Source organism: Leptodactylus fuscus, chromosome 10, assembly GCF_031893055.1.
Source record: "Leptodactylus fuscus isolate aLepFus1 chromosome 10, aLepFus1.hap2, whole genome shotgun sequence".
Classification (NCBI taxonomy): Eukaryota; Metazoa; Chordata; class Amphibia; order Anura; family Leptodactylidae; genus Leptodactylus; species Leptodactylus fuscus.
In genome coordinates, this window is record NC_134274.1 from 38,727,372 (window position 1) to 38,742,117 (window position 14,746).

Consider the following 14,746-nt stretch of genomic DNA (forward strand, 5'->3'; position numbering starts at 1 on the left):
TCCCAATTATTCTATTATAGGCTATCTACCACAGCCTGTAATAGAAGCAATGTAATGACAAGATTGGGAGCCTTCAATAGGGTCCCAGATGTCATACTAGCCCCCACAATGGCACTTCGGTTATGTGTGACCAAGGTTTTAAGAGGATTGATGCCACCGATCAGCTCAGGCACTGATTGCAGGCATTGATGGTGAGTATCCAATGTATAATACAGCAGAGACCCGATGGTGGCCACTCAGTACATTCTATATGTTGTAGTACTGGTTAGTTTGTTAATTAATGGTTATAACTACTACATGAAACAGTTGAAGTAGTTTTTATTATATAAGCAATATAACAATAACATTTCTTTTTAGAGAATAATCCGAAACAATGCGGTCAATGCAGCTTTTCAGTTTTCTACTATGTGTACTCTTCCTGGATGCGCACATTACTACAGATAATGGTAAATGTGAGGACGTTTCCCATAACTGTGCAGTTATATCATGTGGTACACATAGTCACAGTGGATTGCCAGGAAGAGATGGAAGAGATGGCAAAGAGGGAGAAAAAGGAGAAAAAGGGGAGCGAGGTAATGGACTAATACTGTGATACAGCAATTCAATGCTTACTTTACACAAGACTTAGGTGCAATTACTCAGATAACTTTTCCAGTTTAAGCAGATTTACAATCTTTAAAAGAATATGTACTAATACTATCTACTACAACTACTACTACTTCTGTGCATTCATTGCCTTTGCTTTATTTTATTTTATTTTATTTTTTTCGTTTTTCAGAAAAAATTACAATGTCAAGTCACTAGGTTGCAGGGGTATAACTTGAGGGAGACCAGAGGGTGCAGTCAGACCTTGGGCCCAGGAGCCTTAGGGGAGCCCATAAGCACTGGCATCAGTATTGAGATTGCAGCGTCCATCTGGCCCATAAGCCAAGGAGACCACAGATTACCCGAACCACACTAAGAGTGATTAAAGTCCTTAGCACCCGTAACCATCACTATCAAGAATTCACTGTAGGGATGAGGTAGGGGGCCCTGGACAAAAGATTGCACCGGGCCCCACAAGACTTTAGTTATGCTACTGGTAGCATGTTTCTCCACCAAATAAGACTTTATCTTGACACTTTGTCACTTCTATTGGTCTACTGCACTCACTTGGCTGTTGTTGAGCAATTTGTGAAAGGAAATACTGGGATCAGAAAGGAGAGTTGAAGGAGCGATGTACTTTAGTGCAGAGGTAGCCATATTTGCTACAAGTCTATGATACTGATAGTGAGACCTTAGACATAGTGTAATTCCATGTTTCTTACAGTACTTTGAGCACCTACTATGTATGTTAAAAGATCTTCTTTCATAGTTGTAGTAGATACTGTATACTTAGAAACTGGTTATGTGAGGAGGAGTTGGAAGAATTAGTAATGGTATATATACTTTAAAGAGTAAAAGATAACACCGGGACAAAGAGTGATAATGTTTGATGAGAAATGTAAATGTCACAAAGTAGCAGTACTGGTAACACAACCTGTACAACCTGTTCATGTGCAAAAGGTGGATTAAAGGCAATGACACCTCCATCAATTTCCTTCACACTGCGATGTCATCAGATTGTATCAACAATAGCCTTATCTTATACATACATAACTTAATGTTTCATTTCTACCATCTCACACAGGTGCACAGGGATCTCGAGGAATTCAAGGACCTCCTGGAAAACTAGGTCCTCCTGGAGTAAAGGGGGAGAGAGGTTCTGTAGGGCAAAAGGGGGAGCAGGGCATCAGTGCTACCTCAGGTACAAGATTATTATATTAACTATTTGTCTTCTGCAGTACTGGGTAAAAGCAAGACAGTGCAAATGAAGCTTGTAAGGTGTACAAGTGTTTGAAGAAACAGTACAGATTGAATCCAGGGTATACACATGGCCCCTACAAGGATCCATAAACATCAGGGTATATATGATGCCCTAGAAATTATTGGTTTGTGTGCTAGCAGGTTATAAAAAATGTCCAAAACAAGTGTATCCTTAGACTAGCATTCTTAAACTTACCATAATTATTGGCAATTAGAGATGGACGAAGCACCTTGGCATGAGATGGGTTCATCCCAAATATCTGAATGGAAGAATTTGGAATTTGTCTCAGACGACCCGAAAAGGCTGCTCCGACATACATTGTAGTAAATAATTATACTCCGGGGTCTGACGAGACCCCAGAGTATACTAGGTGGAGGCTCAGGGGAGGTGAAAAAAGTAAAAAAATAAAAAAATTCATACTCATCTTCTGTTACCTTTTCTGGGCCTCCTTGCAGCATCTGAGGCTCTGTCTCATCGACAGCGGCGATTGGTTGGTTTCTAAAGGAACAACTAAATATATCAATAAATCATCTAGTAGCATGGATGTAAATAGGGAAACACTGCCTCAGTATGCTGCCCTCTATTGGAAGCAGCTCCCTTGAACATCATGCCCGACTTTTCAACAAGCCTTTAATGGCAGTGATGCAGGATTTTGCCAAGTCAGTATCATCCCAACTATGGACGGCGCCGTTTCGATCTGATTGGATCTCATCAGCACAGTCTAGGGAGAACTGACTTGGCAACATATCGTTTATGGGAAACATATTTGCATATTCTCTCCATAATCCCCCACAGTGGAGCAAAAATGGCTTTATAAGACTCCACACACCTACATGGTGGTCTCTCCCTAAGGAGTGACAATATGCTCACAATCTCATCCAGTAGCAGACACAGACTTTAGAGGGCTCCTATGCAGGAACTATATATGGGCCTCTTATTATTCCTTATCATAGAGCACCACCCTTATTGGTTGATTGGCCGCATTTCTATACAGTGTACAGCATTCGGCCAATCAATGCTGGTTCTGCCAGATGCTCGTCTGTGATGACGCGGAGTCTAAGATCGGACCAATGCAGTCTCCATTGTTGGTGTCACAGACAAGCCTCTGGCAGAACCAGCGTTGATTGGCCGAATGATGTATACTGTATAGCATTCGGCCAATCAATGCTGGTTCTGAATCAAATCTTTACTGTGAATAGCGAGTAGTATTCGAACAAGTACAAGTATTTCGAATACCGTAGTATTCTATCGAATACCTACTTGATCGAATACTACTCACTCATCTCTAAAAATTACAATTATACTTTGTGTTCTCTTTTAACATTTCTAAGTCTAGTGTTCCATTAATAAAAGCAAAAAGTAAAGGGGTCACACGGTGGCTCAGTGGTTAGCACTGCAGCCTTGCACGTTGGAGTCCTGGTGTTCAAATGCCACCAAGGGCAAAAAACCATCTACAAGGAGTTTGTATGTTCTCCCTGTGTTTGCATGGATTTCCATCCCATATTCAAAAGACATACTAGGTAGGGAAAAGTTATGGTAGGGAAACATTTGCATTGTGAGTACTCTATTTTTGATATCCACTTAGCTCTGTACACTAAACTATGAAATAATTTATTTATTTATTTATTTTTTTTTTCAGAGGTTGATGTAGTGAAGCAACAACTAAACGCATTTCAAAGAGAACTGGAGACATTTCAAGCAAGTCTTGCAAAATATAAAAAAAGTAATGAAACCTTAGTATATGTCTGATACATTTATCTGTTCTACACTTCCTTTACATAATGTATATTCAGTTATATTGGTAAATTTGTTGGAAAAACTTTTGTCATGGTTCCATTCATTGGACTAGGGCTTGCAGAAGTTCATGTGCTTGCTGCTAAAACAACTGCATTTCCATGAATGTACTATATGGCTCAAATTTGGAACATACATACCTTGGAACCTGGAAAGATACATAGGCTACATATTATTAGGCTAAATGCCCACACAACACCACCGCAAGCCCTGAATTCGCCATTCCACAAGGCTAATGGAGCCGAGATGACGTCATCCGCTCTGCTTCAGCAGCTTTCCGTTATTCCCACGGCATTGTGTGGGCGGCGCTGAGGACGCTGTACACGCTGTAGCACATGCCTCCCGCTGCAAGCTCTGGACCGTCTGGAGCGAGCGGCTGACATGCAGCCTCTTTCTACGGTTGCACTCACTCTCGCCTGCCAAACATGTTGTGCGTGCGCCAGGTGTTCCGGCTCTACTACCTATGCTGCAGGGGGAGGGAAGGGGGGCGTACAGAGGCCCTTAAGATGGGGGTGTGCACAGCAGGCCAGTTTGCGGAGGAGGAGGATGGGTGGCATGAGTGGTGGGCAGCGGGTAGGGGGGCCAAAGTGGCAACCATTTGGGGTGGGGAGCAGGGGGTCCCGGGTCGGGGTGGGTAAATGGGGGGCACGTAGGAGGGGCCAAAGAGTGAGGAATTGGTCCAGGGACCCACAGTACTACAAAGGACCCCGGGACGGTGGTCACACGCATGCGCAAGGGTGCCTAGGGGTTGCCAAACCACACCTGCAACAACTGCACAGCAAGGTGGTGGTGGGGGGCGAGCTGTTGATGGGAGGGAGCATGCCGGTGGAGGGGCACTGCGGATGAAGTCACGGGAAACGCTAGTCTGTATCTAAGTGTAGATATGCCTTTACCATAATACATACTGATACAGTTCTCTCCAGCAGACTCTAAATGTGTCTCCTCTATGGACATAAAGACTTAACATATGTATGCCTGTATGCTCTTGATGTTACTCAGTCTATGTGAGGACATAGATATTTATTACTATGAATATGTTTATATTACAGTTCTTCTCTTCCATGGTGGAAAACAGTCGGGTGACAAAGTCTTTGTCACCAATGGCTTAGAAGAAAATTTTGAAAATGCTCAGAGGACATGCAAAGAAGCGGGTGGTGCTCTGGCAACCCCCAAAAGTGCAGCAGAAAACAGCGCAGCGCAAGAGATACTTCACACCAAGGGAGAGACTGTGAAGGCTTTTTTGGGTATATCAGACTTACAAGTAGAAGGTGTATTTAGATACTTGACAGGTGAAAAAATCATATTTACTAACTGGAATCTAGGAGAGCCAAATAATAGCAAGGACAACGAAGACTGTGTGGAGATTCAAGACAATGGGAAATGGAATGACATTCCTTGTAATCTGCTTCGACTAGTAATATGTGAATTCCAATAAAGTTAAAATGATTTGTAAGATTAGAGTTTGACGCACACATGACTTCATGTATACAAATATACATATATCAATATGTTCTCTCCTAGAAGGAAAACTTACAGTCCATTGGAATATGTTACAATGTTGTTTTGTCTCATTCACACTTTAGATAAACTTTGCAGCATTCAATAGTACAGCGTGTACATGAGGAGTAACACTATATTTGTCCTTTATATCACACTTTGCCATTTTATCATTTGCCCCTCTGCAGGTTACAGCGATAGTTTACATCCCTAACACCAGCACCCATACATTGCACACAGTCAGTAGAGGAGAATACGTTATACCTGTTTTTCTCTCAGAATCAGCCTTAGGTCTATTTAGAACTTGTTTGTTTTTTTTGTTTTTTTTTTTTTATTAAATGTAGATTGTGAGCCCCACACAGAGCTCACAATGTACATTTTTTTTCCCCTATCAGTATGTCTTTTTTGGAATATGGGATGGAAATCCATGCAAACATGGGGAGAACATACAAACTCCTTGCAGATGGTTTTTTGCCCTTGGCGGGATTTGAACACCAGGACTCCAGCGCTGCAAGGCTGCAGTGCTAACCACTGAGCCACCGTGTGGCCCCTGGTCTATTTAGAACTTGTAGTGCTTTGGTTGTCATAGAAAGCTCCTATTTAGCTCCAGCATCTGAAAATATAGATTACAAAGTTTCTTATAATCATCAATATTATTGGTTTAGGTGAATTTGGTTGAAAAGTGATTGACCATTTAAAAGCACTGTTATGTTGTGTACAATACAGCATGTTGCACTTGCATATAGCATAATGCTATAAAGTGATATAGTCTAAGATCGGACCACAATGGAGACTGCTGTGGTCCAATCTTAGACTCCACCTCCTCACAGACGAGCCTCCAGCAGAACCAGCATTGACTGGCCGAATGCTGTACACTGTATAGTATTCGGCCAATCAACGCTGGTCAATGCATTCCTATGAGAAAAAGTCAGCTACAGCATAACCGCAAGCTGCCAGCTCTCCTGATTAGCAAGGACGAGCCTGCTGCAAAACCAGTGTCGATTTGCCGAATGCTATACAGTGTATAGTATTCGACCAATCAATGCTGGTTCTGCAGGACCAGGAGTAAGGGCCAGTTGACATTAGCGCTTGCCTCCCGTCCGGAAGGAGTCCGCAGGAGGACCCCCCAAACGGAATATCAGCGCAACTGCAAGCGCTGTGCAGTTAAAGCGCACGGACCCCATAGACTATAATGGGGTCCGTGTGCTTGCCGCGCACTGCCCGCACAAATCATTCGTGCAGGCAGTGCGCTGCAAGCACACATACCCTAAAACCTATGGGGTCCATGTGCTTTAACTGCACATCGCTCCTCCTAAACACTCTCCTCCTGCTACTCGTGGACTTGGTGACTCTTCTTTAGTCGAATAGTGGTTTCCCCTGAAACGAGCATTTTTTCCCATAGACTATAATGGGATTCGATATTCAATCGAGTAGTCGAATATTGAGGCTCTACTCGAAACGAATATCAAATCTCAAATATTTCACTGCTCGCTCATCTGTAAACAACATCACATCACAAATAGGTGTTAGTTAGGTAACCTGCTATGACGTCAAAATGTTCGAGTAGGTGCTTGCACAGACTGTAGCAAGATGTACTAGAAACAAATTTTTCTAGGTATATTATGTGTTTCTAGTAGTATGTCATGAATAATTAAAATATTATGGTTTTATTTTATTAGCTGTTTCCTATTTGTATGTTAATTCTCTGTACTGGTCTATATTTGGATATGTGAAACCTATCTATCTATCTATCTATCTATCTATCTATCTATCTATCTATCTATCTATCTAGCTCCTATCTATCTATCTATCTATCATCTATCTATCTATCTATCTATCTATCTATCTATCTATCTATCTATCTATCTATCTATCTATCTATCTTAGTTTACTAGTGTGCTCCATTACATTGACGCATTGTTATGTATTATATGCTTAAATAAAGCATAGACTTTCTCTGGAGAGTTTTTTTTTGTGGGGGCTTTTCTGTTTCAAAATATCTTGTTATTAAAGTTTTATGGTGCAGTAGGAAACTAGCATAACCATAGTGCACCAAAGGGCTTCCGGTACAGAAACAAAAAAAAAAAAAAAAAATTATCATAAACAAGTAGGATATAACATCCAAGATTCCACATATCACAGTACAGAATGTCTCAATATCTAGTTATCTCTCTGTAGTTGTCAAGATCTCAACTATTTAAAATAAAGGAAGGGGAGGATCAGGGCTCAAGTGGCGAGAGACTAGGACTTCCAGTAGTATTGCCCACATGGGCCTTTGCCCATACGCGTTTTCATTATTTCACCCTCAAGGACAGTGGCGTAATTAAAGTCTTGCCTGGTGCAATCTTGTGTCCAGGGTCCCTACCTCACCCCTACAGCAAATTCTCAATAGTGATGGTTACGGGTGCTAAGGAGTTTAGTAATCTGTGGGTCTCCTTGGTTTATGGGCCAGATGGAAGCTGCAATCTCAATACTGGTGCCAGTGCTTATGGACCCCCTAAGGCTCCTGGGCCCAGGTGCTAATGCACCTTTTGCACCACCTCAAGTGACGCTCCTGTTCAAGGAGGAAAACTACTGTACCCATAAGTCACAGTGAGAAATTTCTTCCATTCATATGATTTGAGCTACTTTTCTAAGTCGGTGTGAGCTAATCCAAAAAGTGTGTTTCCCTTAGCCCACCCTGTACACGAGGTAAGCAGGCCCTGTGCTCACAAGACCACAGATGTATGCAAATGCAATTTTTTTTTAAAGAGGATCTTATTGTTCTTTTACTTTGCTATGCTGAAACAAGAGACACATCTTTTATTAGCCTTTCGATCAAGCTGTATGCCCCTTCTTGTTCGTGTCAATAATTTTGATAACATAGTATTTAGAAGAAAAGCTTGTAACTGTACAAATATTCACAGTCTGCTTTCACTGACGGGAAATGCCCTGACATTTTGCAGCAATGATATTCCCTATACTTATCTGTATTTAAATATTACACAACCATTCAAGCTATTGATCTGTTGTCTTCCAGTAAAGGAGAATTACCATAGAATTTGCACATGTGGACATATTTGTGATTGTGTAATGGCTGCAAATTCTGGCCTATCCATCTGTCCATTGACCAGAATTAGCTGCATCATAGTTAAAGGGGTTTGGATAGCCATAGGATAGGGGATAAGTACCAGATTGCTGGAGGTCCGTTGCCAAGTTCCTCAGTGATCAAGAAACTAGTGGACCAAAAAATTCCGCATTGTCTCCTTGTGAGTGGCGTGCCAGTGTGCTTGCTTGACCAGCACTCAACTCACTTCTATGGGGCTGCAGGCAATGGTAGTAATGCACTAGACTAACAGAGGTCCTGCAGATGAAGATCCAGGGGACCGAAACGTCTGGGATCTGTTGAACTCTGACTGTATACTAACCCATTAATACACTACTGTGTGATATTCAAGTTGTCTTGTCAAGCTGTTCTATTAATAAAGCGTATTTGTACCGAATATGTCACATGTTTGGAGAGCTGGAGTAGAATATATCTATTATTGGAGTAAGTTGCAGTTCCGGCCATCCCATAGGTTGTGAAGGCGTACTGGTGCTCCATTCGCAAGAATGGGGTGACCTTGCAGTGGGACCCCCAGCAATCTAATACTTATACTCTATCCTGTTGAAAGGGGATGAGAGTCCTAAATGAAGGCTTATTTACACATCCCTTTAAACAGGTTTGTGAAGTGAACAGGAAGGTCAGAATGGCCTACTTGGTGGACAATTCATCAAAACAACAACCATCCTACATCTTTAAGTTCAATGTCTTCAAGTGCACCCTACAGACATGTCTAGCGGTCAACAAACTCTCACCAAGAGATAATCTAGTAGTCTCTGCGAGCCTTTTTATAGGGCAGCAGAAGAAGCACTTCTATGATCTCTTGTGGAAAGACCCTGTAGAATCGGACCACGTCTGTATGCATTTACTGAGTCTGCAGCAATCTGACATGGTTATCTTTCTCGGCTATAGTATTATTTACTTGTACTGTTACCAATTTGAACAAAGTTCACAAGAACTTACTTTCAGAGGATGGATTTCTCTCTGACCTGATCATTTGAACTTCAAATAAGCAAAGAACGGGTATGTGATTTTTTTCAGTTTTCACTGTAGTAACTTGTTAGTAATGCTTTATATGCACTGGCAAATAATATTTTTTTTAATCTTAGGTTGGACATGATGAACTATATTAAGACTGTTTGTACTATCATTGGTATAGCAATGATATCAGTCTCACTGAGTTATTCAGAAACATCCCCAACCTGCTCTGTTGTCCAAGGACTTCCTGGCCTGAACGGCAGAGATGGAAGAGATGGTATAAATGGATTAAAGGGGGAACCAGGTGATCAAAATGTTATTTATATATACCATAGACATTTCTGCCTATAAATATATATATATATATATATATATATATATATATATATATATATACAGAATGTGTATTCTCATTGACAAAATTTCCAGATAAAAAATGTTAATTTGCTATAAGCCTCAGGAAATGATTATAGGTGTGGTTTGATAAGACATTGTATCTTACCAGAACAGAGTGTCTGATACCCACAGGCACCTTTTCGGTAGCATACCTCTTGGTGACTTGGTGCCTGCTAGACCTGCCTCTAGGATATTTTGCTAGCTACTACCCAGACCATTTCTAGGTGCTTATCAGAATCAAATTTGGTGTCACTGTGACCATTACGTGTCCTGCCATTGACAGCCAGTCACCTTCGCCTTTGTTTGCAGTGATGTCCTGAAAAAAACTGGACTGCTCTGTTAGCGCTAGGGTTGAGCAATCAGGATCGGAAAAGATCGGATTCCAAGTAAATTTCATGATCGGGATTGGAATTCCAACCCGATCTTTTCCAGCGGGATCGAGGTCGGTGATTATTTCAAGATCGGCTAAACTCTCAAGTGACTTTTCCCATAGAGAAGCATTGACTATGGCGGAGGATCGGGATCGGAAAAGATCGGATCCCGATCGACGATTGAGCAAATTTCACGATCGTGATCGGCTGGAAAATGATCAGAAATCGGATTTTGAAATCGATCTTGAAATCTCAAGATCGGCTCAACCCTAGTTAGCGCCTTTAGCAACAAATTCAGGCAAGGTTTGTGATTTGGCAATGGTCAGGTTCACACTTGAAGGCTTTGTAGTGAGTGTTTCAATCTTGCCTTTTCTATGCAACTGCCACAACTGCTTTCCCCATTGTGATGATCTGCAGAGCCATGGCATATAATAATTGTTTACACATAATAGTGATGGGGAAATTAACAGCTTAGCAATAAGTGCAGGACATCCTGTGGCTATGTGTTGACTCTTAACTGGCATTTTTCAGTAGGATAATGTTAGCCCACAAACATGTAGGGTTTCCAAATAACATCTCTATAGATTCCAACACTTTCTTGGTCTGCCCAGTTGCCAAATTTAAAATCAAGAATTGATATTACCAGCTAAGTTGCCAGCTTAGGCAACCTACAAGTATGCAGGATCTACAAGCCCAGCTGCAACATCTATGGGCAAATGTGTTGCAGGATACTATATGAACCTGCACGCTTCTCCATGCTAGAAGCTGGCCAACAGGGATCTAGAACAACCTCTCTAATGTACAGTTCTCTCCAATATTTTTTGCATACAATATTTTTTCATGTGCATAATCTTTATCAGTGTAACAACATAGAATCTATTTCTTTCTATTGCAAATAATAATACTTGATATTTTTGTAAGGTTTGCGTGGGGAACCTGGAGACCCTGGTGGCAGAGGTATTGCTGGTCCTCCTGGAAAAACAGGACCAATAGGAGATAAGGGAGAAGCAGGTAGGTCATTTACTGTATGAAACATTTGATCTACTTGAACAAATGGTAATAGGTTCATCTTAAGTTGAATAGTAATACACCTTCATTCTCCCCATATACCCAACCCACTTTGACGTTAATAGCCATTTGGGCACGTGTACTTTATTGTCTGGTTTCTAACTAGACATAGGGATAGTAAGCAGTTTTGTAAGTATTGATCTATCCAGCTATTGCATTTTCATTGTCCACTGAAAAAATTTACATATTTGAGGTGAAATATGGATATCAGGATGGTTTAATTATTTAGAACATAGGCAGGGACTTATAGGATCCAGCTTTTCTAGGCTAAGGTTCCAGTTGGGACTGCAGTCATTAAAGGGATACCCTTTTTTTCTCACTAACACGTCCAAATAGCCTTAAGAAAAAGCTATTCTTCTCCTACCTTTAGATGTCTTCTCTGCGCCACCATTTGGTAGAAAACCGGGTTTTACTCAAACACACTGGGGGCGTCCCCAATGCTGTGAGAGAACTCTCAAGCAACGTCTCCATCTTCTTCAGGAAGCCGCCTCTCTGCGCGTCTTCTTCCGTCCTGGGTTTTCAATTATCTAGGCCTCGGGAAGAGCTGATTGCGCATGCCCGGGGCACAAGAAAATGGCCGCTTACATTGTAAGCTGTGTAAGTGGCCATTTTCTTGTGGCCCGGGCATGCACTGTCAGCTCTGCCCGAGGCTTGAGGCCTAGATAATTGAAAACCCAGGATGGAAGAAGACGCGCAGAGAGGCAGGTTCCTGAAAAAGATGGAGGCTTCGCTGGAGAGTTCTCTATTTGAGCGCTGGGGCCCGCGCCCAGTGCTGCGAGATAACTCATTTGTATACCAACGAAAACCGGGATTTCAGGCGAACGGTGGCACGGAGAAAGGTAGGAGACGAATAGCCCTTCTTAAGGCTATTCCAACTTGTTATCGAGAAAAAAGGGTATCCAATGATAGGATCCCTTTAAGGGCTGTGGCTCCAAAATTAGGCCTTCTAAGAAATACAACTTTTCCATTGATAGGGCCTAATAGTGATAGTGACTTGAACTTGTACTCACTACAGCCTTGTGCCTATAGTCTAGTTCCAAAGCCAGATTCCCAGGAGCCTTTCCTCAACCGACCACCTATTCTGTTTTGTTTCAGACCACGGTCATGACCTTGGAGAGATGTGATTTTCTTGCTTACATGGCCTTAAGTTATCACTGGCCAGTAGGACTTCTAATTCATTCTGGTGACTACTATTTGTATGGATTGATATTGTTAGGGTTACTTGTGCACCCTGTCACCCTCGTCCACCCTTTTTACCCCTAGTGGTTTGTTACTCCTAATAGTTCTACCTAACACAAACACTTCTACTTGATATCTATGTAAGGTTTGCGTGGGGAGCCTGGAGCACCAGGTGTAAGAGGCATTGATGGTCTTCCAGGAACTAAAGGAGCAAAGGGAGAAGCGGGTAAATCATTTACTTTATCAGACGTAAGAATACGCCAGTGTTAAAAACAACAAATATCAGAGGGACTCTGTTATAGGATTTGTACAGTCCCTCTCACAACTTCAAGTTTCTGACCAGTACTTCAGAGCTATACTAATTACATACACACTACACTATATGGCGTTTCATGTGGCCTTTCCCCCAAAACCAATGTCTATAGTGAAGAATGGATTTGTAATACAGAAAATAATACACTACTGTATGTTTTCTGTCACATTCACATGGAATCAGATATGGGAAGAATATGCAAATCTGACTTCCCTGATGTAATTAGGAAGCCAGTGCCTCAGGTATGCACACCAATAGAGGGTGCTGACTGAGAATGTGCAAGTCTGTCTTACATGATGTAATTAGGAAGACAGAGTCTCAGTCAAGCAATCCAATAGAGGGCACTGACTGAGAATATGCAAGTCTATCTTCCATGATGTAATTAGGAAGACAGAGTCTCAGTCAAGCAAACCAATAGAGGGCGCTCCCTTTAACATCATGCCGACCTTCTCAGAGGCCTTTGTTTGCAATGAGGTTGGGATTATACCAGATACAGTCTCTCAGCCAAGGACAGCTGTTTCGATGTGTTGCATCTCATCAGCTTGGCGCAAATAAAGGCCTCTGAGAAGGTTGGCATGATGTTAAAGGGAGCGCCCTCTATTGGTTTGCTTGACTGAGACTCCTCCTAATTACATCATGGAAGATAGACTTGCACATTCTCAGTCAGCGCCCTCTATTGGTGTGCATTCTTGAGGCACTGGCTTCCTAATTACATCATGGAAGTCAGATTTGCATATTCTTCCCATGTTCCTTTGCACAGTGGAGCGCTCATGGCTTAAGACTCCACACACCTAAATGGTGGTTCTCTCCCTATGGAGTGACGATATCCCCTCAATGGAATCAGATAGTGAAAGAAAACTCTATGTACATTCCATTTTACACACTATATTGCATAGAGCTATTATATGGACATGTGCTTAAGGCTTTACATCGTACATGCTGGAAACAATCTTAATTTTATCCAATTTTATTTACATTTTAGATACAGAAAATGCAAAAAAAATTGCTGCTTTGGAAAGTAAAATTACTTCGCTAGAAAAAAGTCTGTCCTGGCTAAAAAATGGTAATGTGTGCTACTTTTTCATACCTCACTTCAACATCATAAAAGCTATTTAGGTTTTTCATGGGTACTGCAAATAGATATAAATTGAATAAATCGAATGGCGTAATATTAATGTGTTTCTTTTTACCCCCAAATCCTTGTTTTTAGCCCAAACTTTGATTGGATAGAAAATAGAGAATAATGTTTTGGCTAAATCTATCCGAGGATTTATTTTCTAACACAAAATATGCTGTATACCGTATCTCACCCACAGTCCAATTTGTGGTAATATTAATAAAGACTGAGCTGTTCTGTACTTGAGCAAAATGCTTAAAGGGATTCTATCATTCAAATTCATTTTTTTCTCACTAACACGTAGGAATAGCGTTAGGAAAGGCTATTCTTTTCCTACCTTTTCATGTTTTCTTCGTGCCGCCGTTCGCTTGAAATCCTGGTTTTCATCGGTTTGCAAATGAGTTCTCTCGCAGCACTGGGGGCGGTCCTCAGTACTCAAACAGCACTGGGGGCGTCCTCAATGCTGCAAGAGAACTCTCTTCAGCGCCACCTCCATCTTCTTCAGCAACGGCCTCTTCACACATCTTTTTCCGGTGCACGGGGTGTTAAAATTCAACGCATGAGCAAGTTGGCTCTACCAGCGGGCCTCGGGCAGAACTGACTTCACATATGGGCGGCCATAGAACTACAGGATTGTACTGCGCATGCCGCGTAAGTGGCCACAAAAAAATGGCCGCCTGCATGTGAAGTCAGCTCTGCCCAAGGCCCTCTACGAGAGAATTTGCATAACGACAAAAAACGGGATTTCAAGCGAACGGCGGCGCAGAGAAGACCTCGAAAGGTAGGAGAAGAATAGCCTTTCTTAAGGCTATTCCGATGTGTTAGTGAGAAAAAAAAAATGATTTTGACTGATAGCATCCCTTTAAAATCAAAGCTGAGATTAGGTTGTGTCTTGTGAGAATAAATGACCCTTTACCAAGGAAAGCTTGGGGACCACCATTCCTTATATTCTTATATTATTGGAGAAAATTTTTGACTATTACATGATGGCCTACAGTAGGTACGCATCCATAATATGTTTTTGTTATACCTTATAGCTCCATGTACACATTTGAGTGTGTCATATGAGTATCCAGTGATCCATTCGGTTCCAATGAAATTAAAG

At 41.7% G+C, this 14,746-nt stretch overlaps 1 protein-coding gene across 1 annotated transcript; it reads left to right on the forward strand.

Moving 5' to 3' along the window:
* Positions 1-373: 373 nt before the first annotated feature.
* LOC142219310 (pulmonary surfactant-associated protein D-like) lies at positions 374-5,075 on the forward strand. Its single transcript, XM_075288265.1, has 4 exons — positions 374-572; positions 1,670-1,786; positions 3,486-3,569; positions 4,690-5,075. Exons 1-4 carry the CDS (start codon positions 374-376, stop codon positions 5,073-5,075), a joined length of 786 nt encoding a protein of 261 aa, XP_075144366.1.
* The last annotated feature ends 9,671 nt before the right edge of the window (positions 5,076-14,746 follow it).

What these genes read in the sequence shown, in the direction of transcription:
- LOC142219310 (XM_075288265.1), top strand. Translation starts at nt 374, where the DNA reads ATGCGGTCAATGCAGCTTTTCAGTTTTCTACTATGTGTACTCTTCCTG. An exon ending in AGGAGAAAAAGGGGAGCGAG is followed by an intron (nt 573 to 1,669) that starts GTAATGGACTAA and finishes CATCTCACACAG; the next exon opens with GTGCACAGGGATCTCGAGGA. An exon ending in GGGCATCAGTGCTACCTCAG is followed by an intron (nt 1,787 to 3,485) that starts GTACAAGATTAT and finishes TTTTTTTTTCAG; the next exon opens with AGGTTGATGTAGTGAAGCAA.